Source organism: Cnephaeus nilssonii (assembly GCF_951640355.1).
Source record: "Cnephaeus nilssonii genome assembly, chromosome: 5".
In the NCBI taxonomy this organism is placed as follows: Eukaryota; Metazoa; Chordata; class Mammalia; order Chiroptera; family Vespertilionidae; genus Cnephaeus; species Cnephaeus nilssonii.
This window is the reverse complement of record NC_137076.1, coordinates 30,220,848-30,247,966: the sequence shown is the minus strand read 5'-3', so window position 1 is coordinate 30,247,966 and position 27,119 is coordinate 30,220,848. Positions and strand designations below refer to the sequence as shown.

At 52.6% G+C, this 27,119-nt stretch overlaps 1 protein-coding gene across 1 annotated transcript in view; it reads left to right on the top strand.

Moving 5' to 3' along the window:
- CELF5 (CUGBP Elav-like family member 5) overlaps window positions 1–27,119 on the top strand; it is a gene marked incomplete at its 5' end in the record, with an annotated part of 44,029 nt that overhangs the window by 3,737 nt on the left and 13,173 nt on the right. The window contains 4 exons of the mRNA XM_079770137.1: window positions 12,472–12,554; window positions 22,847–22,898; window positions 24,744–24,872; window positions 25,868–25,947. Of these exons, the coding sequence (XP_079626263.1) occupies window positions 12,472–12,554; window positions 22,847–22,898; window positions 24,744–24,872; window positions 25,868–25,947 (344 nt within the window). The remainder of the gene's footprint in view (window positions 1–12,471; window positions 12,555–22,846; window positions 22,899–24,743; window positions 24,873–25,867; window positions 25,948–27,119) is intronic.

Here is a 27,119-nt window from a genome sequence, read left to right as displayed (position 1 = left end):
TTCGCTGGCCGCTGCCTTGTGGCCCCCCATTTATGGTAATCACATATGCATTTGCATGTTAATGACGATATTTATCTTAAAACGGAGGTTGTGAGGGGGGCCGGTGTGGTGTGGGGGTACGGGGGGGGGGGGCTGTGGTTTCCATGGGAGCACCAGCTGCTCTGCTTGGTGGCAGGTGGGGAGGCTGGAGCAGGCTGGGCTCAGAGGCGTGAGATTCCGAGTGTGACGTGCCGGCCCCAGGGAGACAACGGGCTGGGCTGCTGGCAGGCACTGCCCGGGGTGGGGGACTGAGGGAGGAGTCCTTTCCCTGTGGCATCGGAGGGCGCAGTGGCTGGCGGGGGGGGGGGGGGCTGAGCAGAAGCCACCGGGACTGGCCACGTGGCTTTGAGGCAGGCGGGCTGCTCTGTGCCTCTGTTTCCCCAGCTGCCCACTCTTCATTGATTTAACAGGCTTTTATGAGGCCCCTGGGGCCTTACAAGGGACTGTGACATCTTTTCTGCCCTCCTTCAGGCAGAGGACATTGATTGAGCACCTACTGTGTGCCCGTGTTTGAGCACAGCTGGGATTTCACGGCACAGGAATCTCTGTGAGAGTAAGCAATACGTGAATCCATTACTCCCCGTAGGGCTATTGAGCCCTTGCTGTGTGCCAGGCCTGGTACACAATGTTGGACACAACAGATAGATAACCCCCGCAGACCCCTCCAAGGTTCAGAACCAGTCTGGTGGGAGGGCACAGTGTTGATGTCAAGGCTGTGATGTCAGAAACACACAGTGGCAGGGACAACCTAGAGGAGGCTCTGCCCTCGCCTGTGTGGAGGGCAAGAGGGCTTCCTGGGGGAGGCGGTCAGCGTGGGAGAGCAGTGAAGAGCGTAACATTAAGATGAGTCGGCTTCCCTGCATCTTCCCAGCTATGTGGGCTCGGGCGGGCATCTTTGTCTCTCCACGCCCCAGTTTTGTCACCTATAGAACTGAGAGGCCAGAGGAGCCTCCCGTCTCAGAGGAGTTGGGGAAGGTGAGGATGGGGATGGCAGTTAACGTTTTTGGCACAGAGTTCGTGCTTGGCCAGTGGCAGTTGGGCGTGTTATGTGACTAAGCCGAGACCTGAAGTGTGAGAAGGATCTGGTGAGGGAGAAAGGTATTCGTGGTGGAGAGAACAGCATGTGCAAAGGCCCAGAGGCGCGCTAACTCTGGTGGCTTCGGGTGGGGGGAGGATGGAGCTTGTACCCTGGTGGGAAAGGAGCAAAGGGTCTTTGGAGCCCCAGAGTCCCCTTCTGATGTGGGGCTTCTTTAGCAGGTCTCTCCTGAGAAGTTCTGGCATTGGAGTGGGCCCCAGGAGTGAACTCTGAAATGGGCTCCTGTCTCTTTCACCCCTAAAATTGGCAGATGAGAACCTGGCCATAATGAACACTTAGTGGGACCACACCCATTTATTTATTCATTCAGCCAGCACTTCTTGAAAGCCTTTTGGGGGCTTGCTTTATACTGGGCAAGAGAGGGTCCTCTGATGGAAAGATAGCAGACATTGGCACCTTCAGCCACAGTGATCAGTGTTGGGTCTGAGGGAAGGATGCAGGGTTGAGGGAACTAGCTAGGGAAACAGGAAATCCTGCTGCATGGAAGATGGGCATTAGAACTGGGGCTTTGAAGGATGAATAAGAGCTTGTCAGGTGGAGAAAGCATTTCATTTATTTGTTAACAGAAGTACTTACTGTGTTCTGGACCCTATGATGGGTGTGAACACACAGGAGCGAGTCAGCTAGATGGATGTTTCCGTCCTTATGGATATGGGCAGAAGGAACTGGGTTTGCAACGTCCTGGAGGTATGAAGGGGCACAGCTGAACTTGAGGGGGAGTTAAGTGAGACACAGGAGATGAGGCCAGAGAATCAGCATGGGCTGGACCCTGAAGAGCCTTTGATGCTAAACTGAGCTTGGATTCTCTCCTGAGGGCACTTGGTAGCCATGAAAGAATTTAGAGCAGTGGAGGATCTCAGTTAGTCCTGCACGGAAAGGGAGCTTTAAGTCTTATTACCCTCCATTGCCACCACCAGCCTCTTACCCAGCCTCCCAGCCTTATTCAGAATATGCCCACTTCCTACATACCTGCATGGATAAAATGGAAGCTTCCCTTGTGGTGAGGTCCACAGTGTGGGAAGAGAGGAATGTAAAGGAACAGAATGTGTTCAGGTTGCAGTGGTTCTTAGAGAACCAGGTTCCCCTCTACCACATGGACCAGGTGAGGAATTTGGGCTCAGAGAGGGCCAACACCCAGCCCCAAGTCACACAGCAATAGAGCCAGGCATCACACCTCCCAGCCTGAGCCTGGCCCACTTCGGAAGAATAATAGAGGCGGCAGAGAAAGAGATGTGACTGTGAGATGTAGACTCATGGTGAAAGCCTTCCGGGAGGCTGGCTGTTCTGGGGATGAAGGGAACCAAGGCCAGGGAGGGGCTGCTGGATCTGGGAGACACTGACATAGCAATAGTCCTGTTGGTCTGGAGTGATCATTACTGAGGCACAAGCTCTCTGAGGACAGGGACTGCATCTTGTTTGCCATTTTGAAGTGGAGCATGTGGATGAATGAGAGCGTTAGGAAATGGGAGTGTGGGGAAATAGGGGATGTGGAAGGTGGACTGGCTAACAGATAGATGGAAAAGTGAGCAGATGAATGTGGGCATGAATGGATGGATGGATGACAATGACTCAGTGTATGTATGAGTGGATTGGTGGGTGAAAGAGTGGGTAGATGGGTAGAATAATGAATAGAGTGATGGATGGTGGGTGGGAGAATGGGTGGATGAATATATAGATGGATGGATAAAAGAATAGATGGGTGGATGGAGGAATGGATGGATGGAAAGATGGATGAATGGTGGATAGATGAATGGAGTGTGGATGGAAAGACGGGTGGATGATGGATGGATGGAGGAGTGGGTGAGTGGATGGATGGATGGAAGATGGAAAGATGGGTGGATGAATGGACAGGTGAGTGGGTGGCTAAATGAGTAGATGGATGGGTGCATTGAAGGATGGAATATGGACACCTCCCCAACATTTGCCACCTTCCTCCTCACCTGGTGGGTGGGATGGCCATCAGCTTTGCAGGCCGACAGACTTGACTTCCATTCCTGGCTCTGCTTTTTATTTCCGACAAGTCACCTCATCTTTTCTTAGCTTCTTCATTTGTAAAAGAGAAAGACTATTGATAGCTATCTTAGAGAGTCATTATAAAAATTAGAATTCACTTATATAATGTGATTGATGTAATTACTGAGTAATGCCTTGCATATTGTTGCTGTCAATACATAGTTAGGCAGTTAGATAGTCAACAACTGTTTATCAAGTCTCTATGATGTGCCAGGCACTGAGCAAGGCTCTGGGGACACCAAGAAATCCAGCAGGGAGGAGGGACTGACAATAAACTAGTAAGCATAAGCAAGATTTAGATAGAAATGAGTTGCTATGAAGGAAAGAAAGCCAGATGTGTGTTAGGTGACAGCTTACTTGGGGTGGCCAAAGATGGCCTCTCTGAGGAGGTGACATTTGGGATAAGATCTGAATGACAGATGGGAAAACTGTTATTCCAAAGCCAAGAGAAAGGCGTTCCAGGGGGAGGACATAGCATGTGCCTAAGTTTTGAGCTCGGAATGAGTTTGACTTGTTGCAAGAACAGTGAGGAGGCCGTGTAGCTGGGGCAGAATGAGCAGGGGAGAGAGAGGGAGGAGGAGAGGGCAGAGAAGTGAAGAGGGCAGGTCCGGCAGAGCCGTGTGGACCTCGGGAGGACTTGAGCTTTTACCCTCGGTGAGGTGGGAGCCCTGGAGGGCTGTGGGCAGCGGTCCCTTAGGGAGGCCACTTTTCAGAATCTGGAGAATGTGGACTCTGGGCCTTCCACTTCCTAGATGGGGAAAATAAGGCACTGAGAGTCCTAGAACATGACTGGGTATGTGGGAGGGTTTAGAATTCCAGACTCAGGTACCTGGAGGCATGAAGGGGGCTGCAGGTGGGTCTAGGAAATTACAAGAGGATTGAATTTAAGAGCAGCAGAGGGAAATGTTGAGAGAAGAGGTCAGAAGACAGCAGTGATTAGGTTGGGAAAGCCTGAAAAGGCTGCCAATCTTGGCTTTGACCTGAGAGCCCTGGGGAGCTATGTTGGGTTTAGAGCTAGGGAGGGACACAGTTCACAGCTGAGTGCAGGGATATTCCTTTGGTGGGTTGTGTGGAGGTAGGATGGGAGGCCAAAGGTCAGAGAGGTGGCCAAGCCGTGGGCCAGGTGGGAGAGGATGAGACCTAAGCTGGGCCTGGGCTGTGGACTTGGAGAGGAGGGGATGGCTGGAGACATATTTAAGATGTCAAATTATCAGCTCTTGGTTGGGGAGGGTAGGAGATGAGGAAGAGAGAGGATTCTTGTGAAGTGGTTGTTACCCAGGGTGACCCTGCTCCCAGGGGTCACTGGGTAATGTCTGGAGACATCTGTGATTGTCACGACTGGCGGTGCTCCTGGCATTGAGTGGGTGGGACAAGGCATGCTGCTCAGCACTCCACAGTGCCCAGGACAGCCCCCCACAGAGGGTGATCCATCCCTACAGTGCTAAGGGGAGAGATGGGTAAGTCACTGCTCCAGGGTGGATGGATAAGTGATGGATGGATGGATGGATGGATGGATGGATGGATGGATGGATGGATGCAAGGATGGGTGAATCACTGGTGACTAAAACCCTGGGAGGAGTTAAGATGGCTGTGGGCAAGAGATCTGGGAAGGGGATCCAGAAGAGCCCTGAAAAGTCCCAACATGGAAGGCTGGGGCAGAGGAGAAGGCAGCAAGGGAGGCTGAGTGGCAGCCAGGGAGGTAAAAGGTCAGCCAAGAAATGGTGCACCCCGTGGAGGGGTCACGGAACGTGATCCCTGAGCCTGAGGCCTTGCCCTCTTGGATGGGAACAGATACGTTTATAAGTGTGGGGAGGGACAGTGAATAGGGGAGAGGGCCCATCAGCCCATTGCCCTCAGTGAGGTGGGTGACGGTCTCAGATTGAGAGGAGGAAGGAAGAGGGGGAGAGGGTGGCCAGGGGCAGGCGGGTGATGGAGAGTGGTCCCAAAGCAGAAGGCAGGATCTCCTGTAATCCTTAATAGATAGTGTTATGACTGCTATTTTATGAATGGGAAAGTGGGGCTCAGTGACGCTAAGGAGCTGGTGCAAAATCATTGGGCCTAGATTAGCCACTAGATCACAGAGCTGAAATTAAGGACCAAGAATGTGAGGTACCATGTGCAAGGGCTTTGGATCAAAGGGATTTGGAATGGGGGTTCACGCAGTCAGTTAAGGTTAGGGTCCTGGCTGGGGAGAGAAGGAGATGTTGGTGCTCAAAGAGAAGGTGAACAAGCCTGTCTCTCCTGCATCTGTTTCCCCAGCAAAGCTGGCACACAGTAGATGCTCAGAAAATGTTGACTGGGGGGGGGGGGGAGGAATAAAAATGAATCAAATGTGGTCACTGCCCTCAAGAAAGTGGTCTTGATATTAGCAGATCAGTTTGGAAACAAACTAAATTCAGTCAGTCAGTCAACAAGCATTTATTGAGCACCTACTGCATGCCTGGCACTATTTAGGTCCTGGGGACCTGCATTGAACAAAACACATAAAAACTCCACTCCTAATGGAAGCTACAGTTCAGCGGGGCAGACAGAGCTGAACAAATAGAATATATGGCATGTGAGATGGTGATAAGGGCACTGGGGAAAAAAGAACAAGATGGGAGATGGTTGAGGGCTTAAGGAAGGTTTCACTAAGGGGGTAACATTTGAGCTAATATCTGAAGGAGGTGAGAGTGAACCCTGAAAAGGTTTGGGGAAGTACATTTCAGAACAGCATGTGCAAAGGTCATGGGCAGGACCATGCTTGGCGTGGTAGAGGAGTAGTGAGGAGGCCTATGTGGCTGGAGCAGAGTAATCAAGGGAGTTAGGGAGGAGGCGAGGGTGGGGAGTGGATGGGGCAGGTTGTGCAGGGTCGTGTGGGCTTCAGGGAGGACTTGGGCTTTTACCCTGAAGGAGGTGGGAGTCCTGGAGGGCTGTGGGCAGAGGGGGACAGAACCTGACTCAGGTGCTCACAGTCGCCCGCTGGTGGCTGCTGTGGGGAGTACAGATTGGGGGCCAGGATAGAAGCTGGGGGACCAGGGCAGAAGCAACTGCCCTGTCCAGGTGGGAGATGATGGGGCTGGACCAGGATGGAGGCCGTTATCAGTGGCCAAATTCTACTGAGCACACTCTGTGTGCTGGGCCCTGGGGACACGTCAGTGACTGGGACACACCCTGTCCCCACCCTCAGGGTCCCCACAGTCCTTTGGGGGCCAATAACACACGACTAGGCAGTTACAGCATGAGTGAGCAGAGATGGGGGACACACAGGCACAGGAGACGCCCATGAGGTGCCTCACCCAACATCAGTTGGGGTGGTGAGGCTTACCAGAGGAGGGGGTGACTCAGTTGAGGAGAAATGGGCCAAAGTCCGTCAGTGAGAGGCTGAGCATGGGTGTGCCTGGACACGGCCAGCCGGGGTCAGTCCCCAGGGTTACCAAGCTCCCCAGGAAGTGACAAAAATCCCAGACTTATGCATGAGAATAAGCATTATAAATAGTAAGAAGGAAAAACCATCCTTTTCATTTTAAAACATTTTTAGGCCATTCAATCAGCGTAACAAGCTTCAGCAACTTAAGTAGTCCCCAGTGTGCTGTGGTTTTCTGAAACTCAGAAACCTCTGGCCTCTGTTGCTCTGTGACATTGGGCAGATGACCCAATGGCTGGTGTCTCAGTTTCCCCATCTGTAAAATGGAGATAATAATAGAAACAATAGTACCATTATCTTTGTCTAGTCTGAGGATTCAGAGGATTGATATGGGTGGCATGCCCCCATCAGTGCCTGGTGCTCAGTGGAAGTCGACTATTGTTGTTACAATTTCAACATGAAATCACCAAAGATCAGATCTCAGAGCAGAGAGCAGAGGATCTTGGCATGAGGAGGGACCCTAAGGATTCCCTGGCAAAGACGTTTTCTCCTTGTGGAGCCATTGCTTGCTTACCTTCAGGGACGGGGAGCCCTCTCCTTATAAGGAGATCCATGATGAGGCATGTCTAGTTACTTACTGTATTGGGAAATTTTATTTTTCAAACATATTTTTATTGATTTCAGAGAGGAAGGGGGGGGAGAGATAGAAACATCAATAATGAGAAAGAATCATTGATTGGCTGCCTCATGCACACCCCCTACTGGGGATTGAGCCCACAACCTGGTCATGTGCCCGACCTAGAATCAAACCGTGACCTCCTGGTCCATAGGTCGATGCTCAACCACTGAGCCACACTGTCTGGGCAGGAAACTTTCATACATGGAGGAAATCTCTTGTCCCCCATGGATCCCCCCCATTGGTGCAACTCTGCCCTTGGTTCTCAAGAGATCTGTGGGCACTGACCCTCCCAAGATCAGCCCTGGTCCTAGCTTTGAAAATGGAGGTGGGTGTAAAAGGAACCATAGAATTGTCAAGTGCTAAGCATTCTGGCTAAGCATTGGACTGCCCTCTCTACCTGCACCACTGGTCAGCTAACCCCTCAGGGTTCAGCCAGTTTGGGGAGGGGCTGCTTGACACCCGGCCCAGGCTCCCACGTCATCAATGGGGCTGATGTGTGGTGTGGTGGTGGCCAGGGCTGGCATCAGAGTGAGAAGCTCACCCAGTGTGGGCACTGGGTGGGCTGCGTTTTCCCTTAAAGGGAGGTTGGAAGTCTGAGATCAAGGTGTCAGCTGAGTTGGTTCCTTCTGAGACTGAGAGGGAGAATCCGATCCAGGCCCCTCTCCCAGCCTCAGTGTTGCTGTCAGTCCTTCCTGTCCCTTGGCTTGAGGATGCATCACCCGAGTTCTGCCTTCGTGTCCACATGGCCTTCTCCCTGTGTGCACACCCCCGTGTCCAGACTTCCTCCATCTTATGAAGATACACGTTGTGTTGTATTAGGACTCACTGATCCAGCATGACCTCATCTTCACTAATTCCGTCCGCAATGACTCTACTTCTGAGTGAGATCACATTCTGAAAGTTAGGACAGCAACAGATGAATTGGGGGCTAGGGAAACGTTTCCACCCTATCAGCAACTGAATGCCAAGGCTCTATATATCTGGAAACGGGTAAACATCACACATTTTCACCAACTAGAAAAGAAAAACTAAGAGTCCCAGAAGAGATTGGGCAAAGAGAACTGGGAACCGTTTCAGCACCAGGGACAGCGACCCGCGATTGGGTTATTCCTCCCTGGAGCAGCAAGATTCACAGACACAGCTGAAACCGGTTTGGCTCAGTGGATAGAGCGTCGGTCTGCAGACTGAAGGGTCCCAGGTTCGATTCCAGTCAAGGGCATGTACCTTGGTTGCGGGCACATCCCCGGTGGGGGGTGTGCAGGAGGCAGCTGGTCGATGTTCCTCTCTCATCGATGTTTCTAGCTCTCTGTCCCTCTCCTTTCTTCTCTGTAAAAAGTCAATAAAATATATTTTAAAACAAAACAAAACAAAAAAACAAAAAAAAAAGATTCACAGACACAGAGGCTGGCGGGCGGTATGGAAGGTTGCTCTGGTCCCTCCCTTCCAGGGCGAGACCACTCCCTGTTCTGCAGGCGGGGCTCCACAGGCAAGGAAGGACCCAAGGAGGAAGGGTTCTGCCCCTATTTTGCATCCCCTGCAGCCCGATTTCTTGCCAGCCATGCCTAATTTCTCTCAGGTTTTAGGGCTAGCTATTATTTTTTGTTGTTAATCCCCAACCGAGAATACTTTTTCCCACTGCTTTTTAGAGAGGATGGAAGGGAGGGAGGGAAGGGGAGAGAGAGAGAGAAAGAGAAACACTGATGTGAGAGAGACATATCGGTTGGTTGCTTCCCACACACACCATGACGATGGCTGGGGATCGAACCTGCAACCCAGGTACCTGCTCTTGACCAGGAATTGAACCTGTGACCCCTCAGTGTGCAGGCCGATGCTCTGACAACTTAGCAACACCAGCCAGGGCAGGGCTAGGTATTTTAATTCCTCTCATCTTCCTGAAGGCCTTTGGGGGTTAAATTCAGAAAATAGAAACACACACACACAGAAAAAATAAATAACAGAAAGATAGATCATGAATTGGGAGATGTTTGCATCACACAGAAACAAAAACAGATAAACACACAATGTATATAAAGAACTTCTAAAAAGCAACAAGTTGCCTAGCGTCATTAATCCGGGAATGTGCGTTAAAATCTCAATGAAATATAATGGCACACCCACCACTAACATTTAAAAGGCTGGAAAACCCGAGTTGGTGAGAAAGAAGCACTAATAAGATTCAAGGACCCCTTTGGTGGGAGTACACGTGGGTGCAACCACTTTGGAAAACTGTTTGAAATAATCAATTAAAGCTAAACATATACCAACCTTATAACCAGCAATCCCATTCCTGGATCTGCCTTTGTGCATCAAAATATATACGTGAGAATGATCCATGGCAGCTTTATTCACAATAGCCCCAAACAGTGAAAGCCTAAGTGCCATCCACCCACAGGACAATGGATAACCATTTGTAGTATATTCATAGGATAAAATATTGCACAGAAATAGAAAGGAATTAATCCCCGAGACACACAACATCCACAGTTGAGCGGAAGAAACCAGACACAAAAGTGGACATACACTGTGATTTCATTTACGTAAGTTCAACATGAGAAGCCCTCAACTACAATGATGAGCGACGCACGAGGTGTGGGAAACCATAATGAAAGCATGATCTGGTTATCACAAGGGCCAGGGTCGTGGCCACTTCTTGGGGATGGAAGATTGTCGTAGGGTGGATGGAACATGGGGCTTCTGGTGGCTTCCATGTTCTATTTCTGGATCTGTGAGGTGATCACATGACTTTATAATTATTTCGTTGTACACTTACAGATGCTGCCCTTTGTGGGGGAGGAGGTTTGTAATGTATACCAATTACAATTTTTTATTGTGGTAAAATTTACCATTTTACAGTGTATATCTCAGTGGCATTACTCACATTCACGTTGTTGTGCAACCATCACCACCATCCATCTCCAGAACTCTTTTCATCTTGCAAAACTGAAACTCTTGGACCCTGTGTGTCCCCCATCCCCAGAAAAACTGATTTAATACTAACTCTTCATCCTCGCCCACAGCCCCTGGCATGCACCATCTACTTCCTGTCTCTATGGATGTGACTCCTCATAAAATGAAATCATACGCTATTTGTCCTTTTGTGTCTGGCTTATGTCACTGAGCATAAGGTCCTTAGGTTCATCATGTTGTAGCACGGCTCAGAATTTCTTTCTTTTGTAAGGCTGAATAATATTTCGTTGTACATATAGGGTGTCCCAAAAGTGTGTACACATACTTAAAATAATTATAAAGGCAGTGCTTATTAAAATACATTTCATTTTCAACATTGTGCTATCAGCTGTTAAAGGGTGTATACATTTTAGGGGTACACCTGTATATCCCACATTTCGTTTATCCATTCATCTGTTGATGGATATTTGGGTGTTTCTACCTTTTGGCTATTGTGAATAATGCTGCTGTGAGCATGGGTGTGCAGGTATCTCTTTTGAGTCCCTGCTTTCAATTCTTTTGGGTATCTACCCAGAATTGCTGGATCCTATGGTAGTTCTACGTTTAACTTTTTTGAGGCCCTGCCAAACTGTTTCCACAGCGGCTGTACCATTTTACATTTACAAATGTTTCTTAAAATGCTAGCGCCTGTCTTCAGCTCTGCCTGGTGCCCTCTCCCCAGCGTTCCAAGCGCCGTCTCAGGCCTGGGGCAGGCACCCCTCCCCATCACCCAGCCCAGCTGGTGGGAGCAGCCACTGTGGTCAGCAGCGCCCGGCAGGACGCAGCTTTAATTAGCTCCTGCCTGGGGCAGAAGTGGGCACCCCGGAGCTGTTCCCCAGAGCTCTGCACGGGCAGTCAGGCGTGAAGGGAGGCAGAGAGACAGGGACCATGAGTGGGAGAAGCTGGGGCTGGGGGACCCAGGGCCCAACAGCATCAGAGCAGCCAACGACGGTCTCATTTCACAGGAAGTGAAACCAAGGTCCACAGAAGTTAGGCAAGGTCGTGGCCACTTCTTGGGGATGGAAGATTGTCGTAGGGTGGATGGAACATGGGGCAGGTGTCCAGACCCCTGGGCCCAGACCTCGGGGTCCATCCCAGGGGTCTGGACACCTGCCTGCAACCCCCACCCCGTCTTCTGCAAACATCTTTCAAAATATCTTTGATCTCCTTGTTCTTTCTCTGGGCGTTTCTTTCTCCTTGCTTCTCTTTGTCTCTGGCTCAATGTTTCTTGCTCTGTGACTCTCAACACCTGGCACCCCCGCCCCAACCCAGGACGTTGCCCAATCACACACTGGCTTTGGACACCTTCAGGGCCTCTCCTGATGGGCTCTGCTCTTTGCCGCTGAACCACACACCCTCTGGTGACTGGAGCCTGCGTCGCCCCTTGGTGGGTCCATCTGAAGGCACTCTCGGACCATTCTCTTTGGGGAAACTGAGGCAAAGACTGGGCAGCGCCCCATCCAAGACCACAAAGCGAGTCAGTGGCAGAGCCCACGGCTCCTCATCCCAGTGCTGGGACCTCTCCCCATCGTCCTCTCCCTACGGGGCAGCAGCTCTGCCCACTCCCTGACCCCACTTTGCCAGCCTCAGTCCTGAGAGTCTCTTCATCTAGTGTCAGCCACGGACTCCATTAACAGCTGGGTCTCCCCTCTTCCCTTCCCTGTCTCACTCTTTGGGAAGTGGCAGGGCTGAACCACTGCTACTGCACCCTCCCCGCCCCCCCGCAAAAGGTGGCTTCGGTTCGGGGTCCTCTTTTTTATTTTTAATTGTAGTAAAATACACATAATATAAAACCTACCATTTTAACGTGTTTTTCTCCTTTCCCCCCAGGTGTTTTACTGTAGTAAAATACACATAATGTTAAATTCACGATCTTAGCCATTTTTAAGTGTATAGTTCAGTGGCATTAAGTGCATTCACATTGCTGTACCACCATCACCACCATCCTCCTCTTGGACCTTCTCAACTTTCCAAACTGAAACTCTGTCCCCACTAAACATGAACTCTTCATCCTCCTCCCCCAGCCCCTGACAAGGTCTACTGTCTGTCTCTACGGAGTGGACTCCCTTGGGACTTCTTATAGGTAGAATTGTACAATATTTGCCCGTTTGTGCCTGGCTTACTTCAGTGAGCAAAATGTCCTTAAGGTCCATCCATGTCATAGCAGGTGTCACCCTTTTTAAAAGAGTAAATAATATTCCACTGTGTGGATGGCCCACCCTGTTTGTCCGTTCATCCATCCATGGACACTTGGGTGGTTTCTACCTGTTGGCTGTTGTGAATTATGCTGCTGTGAATGAACATGGGTGTATAGCATCCTTTCCTCTTAACACCCCATTCTCTCCCCTCCAGGCTGTGCCTTCCTCACTTACTGTGCCAGGGACTCTGCCATCAAAGCTCAGACTGCTCTGCACGAACAGAAGACCTTGCCCGGGGTGAGTCTGGATGCTGTCTGGGGCGGGGGGAGAACAGAGGGGTGGCTCTCAGCCTGGGGAAGGCCAAGGCCCTTCTTGGGATCAGCAGTGTCTTGACTCAGAAAGAGGTATAAGGTTCAGAGGGATAGGAATGATCACCAGAGTGAGCACTTATTGAGTGCCTACTGCATATTGGGCCCAAGCGTCACACCAGAGTGGTGATGTGTGGTCGGTCATGCAGGTGGCACTGGTTGAGGGTATGAGTGTTATTGGCCTGAGACCTGAAGATGAGGAAGCCTTAGCAGGCAGCGGGAGCAGCATGTGCAAAGGCCCTGAGGCAGGACTGTGCCTAGTGTGTTAAAGGACATCAAAGCAAATAGAGCTTCAGCCCCATGATTTGGGGGTTGCTTGGGCAGGATTTCTATCCCAAGGGGAGGCCGGCCCAGGCTCTGTACCTGCCAGGTCTCTCTTTCAGCCCTGTCCTCTTTGGGTGGGCAGAGGTCCCCTGAGCCAAGTGAGCCTGATCTCCAGGCAGCAACTCCTGATGGCAAGTGAAGGAACCACAGTGAGATTCGTGGCTCTGGGGGTGGGGCTTGCCATTCTCTCCGGAATTCTCAGAGACCCTTCAGCATCAAAAGCATTCCAGAGCTGCTTGGGGCACCTGTATCCATCAATGCTGGCACCTGTATCCATCAATGCTGGGAACAGGAAGTCTGGGGTGTGCCAGCCCAGTGGGTTACAGATAAACCAGGTGGTGAGGGAAGGCCTCTCTGAGGAGGCAACCTGATGACCTGAGGGAGGGAGGGGGCCTATCTGCCGAAAGGGCACCCGTGGTAGGGGACACAGCCAGTACAAAGGCCTCGAGGCTGGACCAAACTCAGTGCCTTTGAGGAGCATCGAGGAGATGAGCAGAGTGAAGCCATGGAGTGAGGAGGAGGGCGGAAGGAGGATGAGGAAGACGAAGGGACAGGACTACGTGAGGAGTTTGGATTTTATTCCAAGGGAAGCTGGGGTCATGGGAGGGTGGCAAGCAGGGGAATGACCTGGTTTGATTTCAATTTTCAAAACCCTCCTTCCAACTACTGGAGTCCTGGGGCTGCTTAACAAAGCACCACAAACCATGACGCTTGAAGCAGCGAAAATATATTGTCTCACAGTTCTGTGGGCCAGAAATCGGAAATCAAGGTGACAGCAGGCTGCACTCCCTCTGGGAGAATCCTTTCTATGACGCTCCCAGCTTCTGGTGGCTGCCAGAAGCTCCTTGGCTTGTAGACTCATTACTCCAATAGTTCCTGCCTCCGTTGTCACTGGGCCTTATCCTCTGTGTCTGCATCTCTCCAATGCCCCGGCCTTTCTCTCATAAGGACACCTGTCATTAGATTTAGGGCTTACCATTCATCCAGGATGAACTCATCTCTAGAGCTGTCATTTAATTCCATTCATCAAGACCCCTTTTCCAAATAAGGTCTCATTTTATTATGATTATTTTTTTGTTTAAAAATATTTTTATTGATTTCAGAGAGGAAGGGAGAGGAAGAGATAGAGGGAACATACATGATGAGAGAGAATCATTGATCGGCTGCCTCCTGCAGGCCCCCTACTGGGGATTGAGCCCACAACCCGGGCATGTGCCCTTGACCAGAATAGAACCCGGGACCCTTTAGTCCGTAGGCCGATGCTCTCTCTGGCTAGGGCCAAATAAGGTCTCATTTTATTCCCAGGTTCCGGAGGTTAGGACTTGGGTATATTTTAGGGGGACCATCATTCAACCCGCTACAGAAGGTTAGCACAAAATAAACGTCCAGATGCAAGGGCGACCTGGGGCAGCGTCGCCAGGGAGAAGCAGCTGGCCTGCATGGCAGACTCAGTAGAGAGCAAACAGGATGGCTTCTTGGAGGAGGGAGCCTCGGGGCTGAGTTTTGAGAGATGGGGAGGATGGTGGCAGATGGAGATGAAGATGGGGGTGGCGTGAGGACAGAGTGTACCGAGACTCGGAGGCAGGAACGTGCCCGATGTGTTGTTGAGAACACACGAGAGCCTCTGTGGTCTAACGGAAGAGTTTATATTAGGTTAGGAGGAGTTTTCAACCCAGGGCGATTCTGCTCCCAAGGGACACTGGGCAATGTCTGGGGACATTTGTCATGGCCAAGACTGGGAGATGCTGTGGGTAGCATCTGTAGGATGCTGTTCAACACCCTGAGGGCACAAGACGGCCCATAACAAAGAATTAGGTACCCCAAGCCAATAGTGCCCAGGTAGATAAATCCTGGTTAGGGAGAAGAGCTGGCGAGCAGTGCTAACTGAAATATAACGCAAGCCACACGCAGCATTTAACATTTCCAGTAGCAACCTTTAAAAAGGAAAAGGAAACAGGTAAAATGAATTTTAATGCTATATTTCATTTTCACCCAGCATCTCTAAAATCTTATTATTTCAACAGGCAGTCAATACAGTTTATTAATTATTATTAAACAAATTTTGAAATCCCATTCCCGAGTCACACAAGCCTCATTTCAAGGGCTTCATAGCCACATGTGGCTGGTGGCTATTTTATTGGACAGTATGGTTCTAAAATGTTCTAAGCCCAGGGTCACCTCAGACAACATGCCAATGAATGGGTGTGGCTGTGTGCTAATAAAACTTTATTTACAAAAACAGGCAGGGGGCTCAGGATAAGGCTGTAATTTGCCATTCTAGATGCGTGCTGTCCAATAGAGCTTTCTCCCATGATGGGCATGTCCTGTCTGTGCTGTTCAGTATGGTGGCCACTAGGTCCACGTGGCTACTGAGCCTTGAAAATGTGGCAAATATGACTCAGGAACTGAATTTTTAATGTCATTTAATTTTAATAAATGTAAACTTTAACTTAAGTGACTACATGTGGCTGGTGGTTACCACATTGGACAGATCAAATCTAGAATGTTCTATATTAGAGGTTGGCTACTGTGTTAGCACAGACCCAGAATGCTCTAGACTGGGCCCAGCTAGAACACTCTCTATTGGAGAGTGCAGACCTAGAATGTTCTAGACTAGGAGCCTGCTAGCCTACTGAATAGTGCAGTCCTAGAGTATCCTAGGCCAGGACTCAGCTACCATGTTGGATAGCACAGACCCAGAATGTTCTAGACCCAGGAACACGATGCAGTGTTATTATGTATCTGGGTTGCAGGGATCGAGGTCTCTCTTTGATGTCAGCTCACTGTTGGGAGGTGAGGAGTTTCAGGCAATACCCTCTCCTCTCGGGGTCTCAGTTTCCTCAGCCTCCACATGGAGCCTGGGGTGTGAATGATCACTGTTGGGGCCCCCACCCAGCACTGTTGGGGCCCCTCATCCAAAGGCATGTCCACCAGGAGGGCTGACAGAGAGGAGATGGTGGGTAGGAGGGACCCATGGAAGGTCACCCAGCAGGGTGAGAGGCCTGCAGCTGTATCTCCCCCTCCACAGGCCTTGAACCTCTGGCTTGTCTGGTTCAGTTTCCTGCAATCCCGTCCCTATCCTCCGGGAGGTGAGAGCTGATGTTTGATAAATAAGGGGGAGGTGGCTCAGAGTTGGACCCTGAGGATGCAGGGACCCCTGGGAAGCAGCCTCCAGGAGTACAGCATGATTTTTAAAGATTATTTCTTAAAGTTTGCGAAATACCACACACTTAGAGAAACGTGCATGCAACACCAACGACGATAAAGCAAGCACCCCCATTGTTACTACACCAGTGGCACCCCAGGGATCCCCATCCCACGTCTCAAGCCCAGCCTCTCTCTTTCTGTTGGAGGAGCCACTCTTCTGACCTTTCTGGTTCCCAGCCCCTGCTTCTCTCCATGGTCTCAGCACTTATCGATGCATTGCTAAAATATTAGCTGGCTGTTGCCTGTTTTTCTTTTAACCCAATATGAATGGAATCATATTATATGTAAAGCCATCTGCATTTTTCTACTTAGTGCGATGCTAACGAGAGTCAGCATCGCCCGCACCTGTAACGGGTGCTTTTTCATTGCCGTGTAGCACTCCACGACATGAGTACACAATGTATTTGTTCATCCTCCTGTTGGTGGACATTTGGGTTGTTTCTTCGTTTTTGCTGTTGGAAATAGAGATCCTTTTCCGTGTTTTGGTTCTGGTGGGCACATGCCCAGAAGCTCTGATCCCTCCCTAAGTGCGTGTACCTTTGGCTTCTGATTAGCTAAGGGGTTGACTTTCCGGGTAAGCCACCCTCCCCTGAGGACACCCACAGATGTGGGATCAGCCTTTCAGAACCAGATCTGGAGGCTCCTTTGCAGACTGCACGGTGGAAGGGGACTGCTGGGGCAGAAGGCCCCCTCACCTGTCAGCTGCATCAGAACACTGAAGTCTGAGCCCCCTCACCCCAAGGGGTCTCCACCAAAAGATGGAGCCTCAGGAGGTTCACCTCGTGCTGGGAAACCCACCCTGCCGGCTCTTGTGCCTGCACACACAGCAGGGAGTGAGGGGCCAGAGCTGAATCACTCTAGAAATGAAGACAGCCACCATCGCTCCTGTCCCTGCACTGCCCTCCCACCCCGCAAATCCCCATGTGCATGTGTGAGTTGGGGTAGGCATTGTACAGTGGACACTTGTCTTTTTATCTCTTGAAAAAAGTGAGAGATACAGCTGCAGGCCTCTCACCCTGCTGGGTGACCTGCATGAGCGCCGCCGTCTCCCCTCTGCCAAACCAGGAAGGGAGCGAGCCGGTCACTTGCTTGCCCGGTGCCCCCACACCATGAAGCAGCCGAGCTCCCCCTCCCCGATGCTCTTTCTGAAGTAAGAATGACCCCCCTTTCCAGTTCCTTCCTCGTGCCAGTAGGGTCCGTGGGGGACACAACTTAATCAAACCTCAGCGTTCTGGAATAGGATCCTAAATTGAATACAACAGAATCCCAGAATAGAGCCCGAATGGACCGAGGACCCTGAATCCAGGCTGGGCAAGTGCCTCAGAGCCCAGCAGAGGACCTCAGCGGGGCTGTCAAACCCCAGGCTGGGGTTCCTGGCCGTGGAATGGGTGCCACGGGGCAGCGGAGACCAGTGTGGCCAGCTGCTGTCTCTAAGACTTTTAAGGCAACACCATCTTTTTCATCATGAAGGTCTTGGAGGGCAAGGGACACCCCGGATCTGGTAGCCACCCTACTGCTTCTCTGAGCACCTCTGAAAGGGATGTGTTTGTCTGTTCAGCTGTGGGGGCACCTGGCACAGAGGAGTGCTAAGCACACGGTGGGAACTTGGTAAATCTATGCTGAATGAATGACTGGACTATCCAAGGCAAGACAAGCTTTAGGACTCCTGGCCAGTCGTGTTGCCTTTCCAAGCCTGTTTGCTTCCCAAGAAGGGGGGATAGTGTAGACATGGCCTGGCACGGACTCTTGGGTTACCTCCCCTGCTGAGCATTGTGCCCAGCACATTTCCCGCTTGCTTTGTGCCCATGGGGACAGGACCTAGGTTTTGCTGTCTGTGAAAGTCATAGGTCTTGCCTCGTCCCATGTCAGCTATTTGTGAATTCTGTGCTGGGTCTTTTTGGACAAGGAGGCACTGAGACCCTCAGCCCTGCCCTGAGAAGCTCACCCAAAAGAGGAACAGTGTGTGTGTGTGTGTGTGTGTGTGTGTGTGTGAGAGAGAGAGAGAGAGAGAGAGAGAGAGAGAGAGAGAGAGAGAGAGAGAGGAGGAGTGTTGGGGGTTGTGCCTTGATCAAAGCAAGGTCTGGGCAAAGCAACCAAAGCAGATAGATAGTGAGAGGAAGGCTTCAGGGGGAGGTAGAATTTGAGGGGTTCTCTTCAAGGTGAGAACGGGGTGCATTCCAGCCAAGTTAGTGCAACAGCAGTGTCCCGGGGACATGGGAGGAGTGCCTGGGCCTGAGTGGCCAAGGTGGCTCGAATGCCAGGTTGAAGAACTGACATGCTGCCCCAAGGGCAATAGGGAGCCGTGGCAGCATCTAGATGTGGAGAGGGGCGTGGTCTGGGCCCAAGTGGGAGAGGCGGAGGCTGGAATGGTGGCGTGGGCAGCCCAGAGTGGGGGGGTCCACCTTGCTTCCTTTCCACATGCCCAGAAACAACCCAGTTGGGGCTCCTGGAGTCCCCACATCTTCTAAAGGCACAGCTTTGCCAATCCAGGCGGCTCCTCGGGGCCCCGCCTGACCACTGGAGACTCCGCCTGCAGGCCCTCCCTGCAGTGGCCGCAGTTTCCTCCCTGTAATAGACACAGGTCAGACGAAGGGGTTCTGTTTTCCCAATGGTGTATGGTTTGGTTGAAGTCACTCAGCCAAAGCTGGGGGGCAGAGCAAGGACTGGACCCCAGGCACTTCCTGTGTGCCCACCCCAAAACACAGACACTCCCAGAGCCCCAGCCCACAGGAGCGTGGCTGGGTCCCCAGAGGACCCTGAGGAAATCCGCAGGAGATTGAGCCTCTGATTCTGACCTTCTTCTTTCTCTTTCTGATTTGCCCATCCATAAAATGGGAATGTTTCCATCTCATAAAGTGGTTTGGAGATGAATGAGGCAGTGGATATTCATATTGCTCCAACCTGAGAAAGTCTCTCCCTCAAACTCCTGTTCACTTCAAAACCCACCACAGATTTTCCATCTCCAGTGCAGCCCCAGCAGTCTGTGGCTCTTCACTGTTCTTTGCTCTAGGCCAGTGGTCGGCAAACTCATCAGTCAACAGAGCCAAATATCAACAGTACAACGATTGAAATTTCTTTTGAGAGCCAAATTTTTTAAACTTAACCTTCTTCTAACGCCACTTCTTCAAAATAGACTTGCCCAGGCCATGGTATTTTGTGGAAGAGCCACACTCAAGGGGCCAAAGAGCCGCATGTGGCTCGCGAGCCGCAGTTTGCCAACCACGGCTCTAGGCTCTCCAGCCCTTGATTCTGCCCTCTGCCCCCACCCTGACCCTATGAGTCGGGGAGGGTCTGTATCTGCCTCTGTCTCCCCCTCCACCAGACAAGCGGGGTCCTCCCTGGGACTGCAACATTACTCAGTATGAGGCACACGGGGACGTTGTTGAATAAATGAAAAGAGGAAGGGAGAGCGCAGGGAGGGAAGCGATGCAACACTGGGAGCCAGAGGTGGAGGAGGGAGAGAGGGCACTCAGCAGAGACCTTGGTGGGGCAGATGGAAAGAGGAAGCTGGAAGGAGGTGGGCAGAAGCAGAAGGGTGGGCAGGGGTGACGGGAGAGGTGGGGGTATGGGGAGACCTGGCTCCCCTGGCACACCTTCTCAGGGTTCCAGTGGGCGGGCAGGGCCTGGCCAGTGGCTGGCGGATTGCCTGGGAGTGGGGCTCAGGGAGTGAGGCGCTGGGCCTCAGCTTTCTTGCTGCGTATGCGCCCCTGTGCGCCCAGGGCCGGCAGTGCGGGCCACAGCACATGGATGCCAGCCAGCCTGGTGGGAGCCTCTAGGCCGGTGGGTGAGGCGGGGCACGGGGCTGTGGGGTGTGGATAGCTGGGCCTTCAGGCCTCGGCTTTTGAGGAGGGGACTGGAGAGGAGGGGGCTGCCCACCTGGCTTCTGGGAGCAGACCCGGACCTCCTCCTGCTGCCAAGCTGACCCTGGAGGGGGAAGGAGCCTTCCAGCAGGAGGTGAGAGATCCCAGGCTCTGCAGCCGCCGCTGAAGGCGCAGCTGGTGAGCAGGTACCCAGGCCATGAGAATGGGGTGAGGGGTGAGGGTGCTGTGCTGGGGGCAGGTTCCCTCCTCGTGGCCCCCTCCCTTGTTCCCTCTCTTGGCTCATCCATCTCTAGAAGATTATATTTAAATATCTCTTTTGTGCAAGGCAGGAGCTAGGCTCGCCCCTAAGAGGCAGTTTCCATGGTAACAACAATTGCCAGCTTCCATGTGGTGAATCAGTGTTGCCTTGGCAACCCCATCCTCATCTGCCCAAGGTGCTGGGAGGGGGGAAGAGGTGAGGGCCAGTGGAGGTGAGGTGGGAGGGGTGGGGAAGCAGGAGGATGATGCTCAGGTGCCCCTTTTTCCCCATTTTTTTTTCACCACCTCAGTCTGCCCCCAGCCCAGAATCTGGTCCCATCTGGTGGAAATCATCTCCCCTCCTGCCTCCAGCTAGCTGGGTGTGGTACCCAGGTGGAGAAGGCTCAGTGTGTGTGTGTGTGTGGTGAGGGAGGGGAGAAATGTTCCCCTTTTCCTCTGAGGGTGTGGCTGGGTGGCAGATTGGTTGGGCACCGGAACTGGGGACACTGGATTGGGGGGGCTGAGATCTCTCTGGTTCTGGAGCTCCAAGGCTGAGTTCAGATTGAGGCAGCCAGGCCCATATGTGCCTGGGACACACTTTCAGAGAAGGGGGATGTGGGAGGGGCTCAGATGGGGGGGGGAGCAGAGAGAAGGAAAGAACTCAGAAAGGGGAGGTAAGCTAGAGGGGGGAGGGGAATCAACGAGGGGAGGGACTCAGGGAAAGGGTGATCAATGAGGGGGGGGTTCAGAGCTGGGACAGGGTCTTGAGAGAAGGGGAGGGAGTTCAGAGGGAAGAAGACAGAGGGGTTTTAAAGTTGGAGAGAGGTCTCTGCTCATGGGAGTGGGCGGAAAGATCTCTAAATTTGACTTCTAGGACTCCTGGTGCCTCAACTCATCTACCATGGCCTTGGTGGGTATAGTAAATAACGTTTCTGGGCCTTGATTTTGACATCTATAAAATGGGGTGAAAACCGTGTCTCTCTCTTGAGCTTGCTGGGCAGCTGCACTATGATTAGAACATGACATTTATCTAGCACCTTCTCTGGGTGGGTGGGGATCTACTCCAAGATGGTCTGACCTAGAACAGCACTCACTGCCCCCACTCCTCTTGGGGAGGGACCAGGTGTCTTTCTGTGCTGGTGGGTGTTGACCCCTTTCTCCTGGTCAGCTTAGTTCAGTGGGCTCCTCTGAATCTCCCATGTACGCGGCCCTGTGTGGGGTGATGCTGTGTCCCCAGTCTGGAGGAAGACGAGCAACACTAGATATGTGCTGCCCTGAGGCAGAGGAGGAGGGAACCCAGAGAGGGGAAGGGTTGCCCACTTGGGGGCTTTTGAGTTGGGATTTGAAGAATGAGTAGGAGTTCACCAGAGATACCAGGTTGGGAGGAGGATTCTGTCCTAGGATCAGCGGAGAAGTAAATGCCACCCCCATCCTACATCCCTCAAGTCTGTTGTCAAATATTCACATTAGCTTACCTCATACCCATGCCTGGGTAAGTGTGGGGGTGGGAATTAGGGGGTGGATTTCTCCTAATGAACATCATTTTCAGGGCCAGGGGCAGGGGATAGAAGAGTCCAGAACAATGAATCCAGGCTGGTCCACTCAGGTGTGACAGTGCTCCCACCAAGGCTTGGGGAGCTGACTAAAAATAGCAGTCTTGGTATATCGGTCAGCTACTTCTGAGTAACAAACCATCCCAATCATTTTTTTAAAATGTATTTTTATTGATTTCAGAGAGGAAGGGAGAGGGAGAGAGAGATAGAAACATCAATGATGGGATAGAACCATCAATTGGCTGCCGAGTCCACAAACCAGGCATGTGCCCCTGACAGAATCGAACCTGGGACCTTCAGTCTACAGGCTGACACTCTATCCACTGAGCCAAACATGCTAGGGCCCACCCCAGTCATTTTATTTATTCGTGATTCTGTGGGTTGGTAATCCCAACCTGTCAGCTGGGGAGTTCTTCTGCTGGTCTCTCCTGGGGTCATTCATGCAGCTGCAATCAGTTGGGTCCTGACTGGGGCAAGCTGGGTCAGGACGGCCTCACTCCTAGGTGCTGTGTGTCAGTGGGGTCTCTCTGTGCGTGACGGCTGCCATCCTCCCATAGTTGCCCCAGCATAACCTGGAATGACTTGGTAATCTCAGCGTCTCAAGTGTGGCAGCTGCAGGGTCTCTTGAGGCCAAGGTTGGAACTCCCACAACTTCAGTTCCACCTCATTCTATTGGTCAGAGCAAGTCACATGGCCAAGTGCGGAGGCAAAAGGAAAATAAATCCCAGTTCTCTATGAGAGGAACCACAAAGTCACATCACATACAGGGACTGGCGGAGTTGGGATATCTTTGTAAACAGTTCATGGCACTTGGGGAGGCAAGGAGGCTTCCTGGCGGAAGGGATATTGTCACTGGGTTTTAAAGGCTGAGTAAGAGTTTTCCAGACAGCGTGAGCAAAGTCCTGTGGGTGGGACCATGTATTATTTGGTTTGAGTGGAGTGTTCGTTGCTGCCGGGTGGTTGGTGGGATGCTGAGGCTGGGGAGGTAGGCAGGGTTGCCTGGCAGAGCTCAGACAAAGTTTCTACCCACGCTGCTCCAGCTGCTGACCTTGACCTCTCCCCACCCCCTTTTCCCACAGATGGCACGGCCAATCCAGGTGAAGCCTGCGGACAGCGAAAGTCGTGGAGGTAGTTGTCATCTCTCCGTGACCTCCAGGCTGGGGGTTGGTGGAGGAATGGGGGAGGAAGGGAAGGTCCCTGCACAAAAGGCTGCAGTAGTCACCTGCCTGCTCACACACCAATGGGGTGGAGACAGGAAGCAGGGCCTCTGTCCCCTCTTCCCGACCTCAGGGCCACAGGCCAGGTGCAGCTACTTTCCCCTGGAGCTTGAAATACCTGATTCCCCTCAGAGATCAGTAATGGGGATCTTCAGACGCAGAGGGGATGGGGTCCCTGAAGGGCTGTGGATTGATTTTTGGGGTTGTGTGTATGTGTGTGTATGAACGTTTGCATGTCTGGACAAGTGGGTATGTCTGTGTATATAAGTATGCATACTTGGCCACACCTGTGTGCAGACAGGTGCAAGTATGTGCACATATGCATGCGTGTTTCTGAGGCTGGCGTAGTGGGGGTGCGTGCACCGCCGCACACCCAGCCTGTGCGTGGGCATGTATGTTCAAGTGTGTGAGCTTGACTGTAACAGGCGGGCCTGTGGGCGTGCAGGTTGGGGCCTGGTGTCTGCAGGGGCTGGACGGTGTGGCAGAGGTGTGCCCATGGAGGGGGAAGCTGGCTGTCCCCAGTGGGATTCAAGAATTCTCGGAGATGTTTGTCCCTCCTCCCCATCTCAAGTGGGTTGGGGGCTGAGGGAGAACAGCCAGCCAGGGGATGACCGGAGACAGGGTGGGACATCTGGTTCTGCACATCTGATTACAGCTCTGATGTGGGACAGGGCTGTTAGGACCCCTGGAGCGTGAAATGTGTAAGAGCCTGGTGAAGCCAGGATGGGCTGGAGCCTGTTTTCAGACTCTCCAACCTGGCCGCGGTGTGGGTCAGGGACTGGAGAGCGGGGGTTTGCATGTCTCCATCTCTGTCCTCTCTCTTGCTCCCTCTCCCACCATATCTCTGTCTCTCTCCTTATCTTTTTCCTTCCTGTCTCTGGTTCTCTCTCTGCTGCTCTCTGCGCCTCTCTTTGCTTATCTCTGTTTCACTCTCATATGTCTTTCTCTTCCTGATTCGCCAATCTCTCTGCTCCTGTGTTTCTCCCTCCCTCCCACCCCATGAGTGACAGCTGCCAGAAAACTGGTCTCCATAGTAACCCATCTTACTGTCTAGGGGAGAGGAAGCTGCCGCTGTTCCTGATTACAGGGGAGCAGCACAACTACCCCAGGGGCAGGGCTCTGGTGCCTCACACAGGAGAGGGTGGCCCAGACTGGCCCCTGGCCTTAGACTTGGGCAGGTCCCAGCCAGGCACCCGCTCCAGCTCCACCTGTTGGGGACTGCAGGCTGCCCAGGCACTTGGTCCTGTGCTCACACAGGCCTCACTCCTTCAACAAACATTGATTGCCTAGTCCCTCCCGAGCCCCGGGCCCCGAGCCCCGGCAGGTTGGGCAGGGGGCTCTGCTGGGCGCGGTGAGGATGCAGAGGCCATCAGCGCTCACCCCTCCCTGTAGAATCTAGAAGGCAGATAGGCCGACAGGGACCTAGGCCGGGCAAGGTAGTTCCTAACCCTGGTAGGTACTCTGTGTGGGCTCTCTGAGACCACAGGAGGGAGAGCCCATCTGTACTGGGAGGTGGGAGCAGTGGTGCAGACGCCCCGAAGGATTGAAGGAAGGACATTCCAGACGTTGGGGGGGGGGGGGGGGGGAGGCACTGCGTGAGCAAAGGCATGAAGATGGGATCGTGCAGGAACGTGGGAGAGACTCAGGGCAGCCAGCGCCCGGCTGTCACCTCCTTCGCGCGCGCAGAACTGGGCCCAGGGGAGAAATTCCCGGAGGCTTTCAAGCCAGGACTTGTCTGAGGTGGTGTCTCCGCCCACAGGGGACCGGAAGCTGTTTGTGGGGATGCTGAACAAGCAGCAATCGGAGGAGGACGTGCTGCGGCTGTTCCAGCCCTTCGGGGTCATAGACGAGTGCACGGTGCTCCGGGGGCCTGATGGCAGCAGCAAAGGTGACAGGCGCGAGTCGGGGCTGCCTCTGGGGGCCGGGCTGGGGACAGAGCGGGGCAGGGCGGCGCCCGAGGCGGGCGGGGTTGGATCCCGGGGCGGGGCCCGCGCGACGCCGCACTGGTGGATGGGGCCCGAGGGTGGGCGGGGCCAGCTGCTTTGGCGGGTGGGTGGAGACTGGTCCTCCTAGCTGCCCCTGCCCAGCTGGGGATGCCTGTCTCCACCTGGATTTGCCTGTGTTCTGTGTAGGTACTCCACCGTTCCTATATGGCTGTACCCTCTAGGAATGATTGTTTAATGACCTCCAAAGACATGTTTTCTTGTCTGCCCATGTGACTGTATGTGACTAGGGTTGAGTATCACTCCTCCTGCATCCCTGTCTCTGACTCTTCCTGCTGGGTATCCAAATGACCACTTCTGTATGGGTCTTCGTGTGTCTGGTGGTTTCTGGCTATCTGTCCATTCTGCTCATGTGATTGATCGGCTGGGTCTGCCTTTGTATGGTGACTTATCCCCATTTCTCCAACTCTGGTCACATGCATCTATCCATCTGGGTCTGAGTGCATCTCTGCCTGGGTGTGCACAGGACCGTATCTCTCTGCATCCGTGTCTCATGGTTTGTCACTTTAAATCTGCACATCTGATTACAACTCTGGATCTCCTAGTGTTGGTGGCTGGTGGGTGTTCTCTAAGCCTGTCCCATCGCTTGATTGTGGGTTTGACAAACAGCTATCTGGCTGGCTGGCTTTCTGACTAAATGGATGGCCGATTGGCTGACTGTCTAACTCCATGGCTGGCCGTGTGCTTCTCTTACTGTCTCATCCTTCATTGTCTAGCTCTCTGTCTGAGCAAATGGCTGGCTGGCTCTGTGTCCAGATGTCTGACTTTCTGGCTGCATGTGTCTGATGCTGACTGGCCATCCGGGGTCCCCAGCCCCCGCTCCGGTGGGCCTGCCTACCCAGAAATACCCCATTGCTTCTTCCCTGTTCTCTTGGAGCAGGCTGTGCCTTCGTGAAGTTCTCCTCCCACACGGAGGCTCAGGCGGCAATCCACGCCCTGCATGGCAGCCAGACCATGCCGGTGAGTAGGAGCTACCCTAGGCCAAGGTGATGGGCACGGGAAAGGGGTAAGGGGGCCCTGTTCCTACCATCCCAGCCACCTGGTAGTCCTTGGTTCTTCTTCATAGTGGGCATAGGTGGAAAAGGGGGCAGTCCTGATGATGGTGTGAGTGGGTGTATGTGTCTGAGTGATTGTACATATGTGTGAATGTATGTGTGTGAAAGAATGTACTGTCAGTGTGTGGCTGCATGTGTGTGTGTGTGTGTGTCTAAGAGAGCATGTGAGAGTGCATGCATGTCTCTGTGAGTACATGTGTGCAAGCATGTTGAGTGCATGAGTATGCCCAGGTGATGTGGGGGGAGCAAGTACATGCATGTGCCTCGGTAGGTGTGTATGTGAGGGTTATGTGTGTGGATGAGTACATGTGTGTATGTGTGGGTGAGGGCATATGATTATGTGTGCATAGTGACTGTATATACTTATGTGTGTACATGTGTGATTTTGTGCATGTGTATGTGAATGCTTTGGGCAAGTATGTGTGAGTATGCATGGTGAGCATGTATATGTGAATGCTATGCATGACTGTGAGCATACACGGTGAGTGAATGTGTGTAAGAGTACGTGTATATGTTTGTGAGTATACATGATGGGTGAGACCTGAGGGTGGATGGGATTCGCCGAGGCCAGCAGGGGGACATGAGGGTGTGGGAAGTGACAAAATCAAAGGCAGGATCGGAATGGGGGGCCCCAGAGGAACTGGGGAGGATGGGCTAGAGGGGCCTGCAGTTCAAGGCTGAGGCACACAGATTCCTCCTATGGCCATGGGGAGCCACAGAGGGGTTCGACAGGGAAGGGAATGGGTTAGGTTTAGTTGGAAATGTCTTTGGGGCCAGAGTAGGGGTGGGCAGAGGCAAGACTGGAGCCAGGAACTTGTGGGTCAGCAGTGGTGTGAGGCTGGGAAGGACCACCCAGGCGCTGGGGTGGCCCTGACCCCCAGGAAGGAGGCTCTGGGAACCATCTTCACTGTATGTAAGTGTCTAAATCTGCATGGGGAAGACAGCCTTGGAGAACCAACTTGCCTCTCAGTTCTTGAAAATGGGTGTGGAGTGCAGGGCAGTCTTAGAAGAGCAGGCATCAGTTTGATCCCTGGACAGGCAGGATTTAGCTCATCACCAGGTCAGGCTTCCTCATAC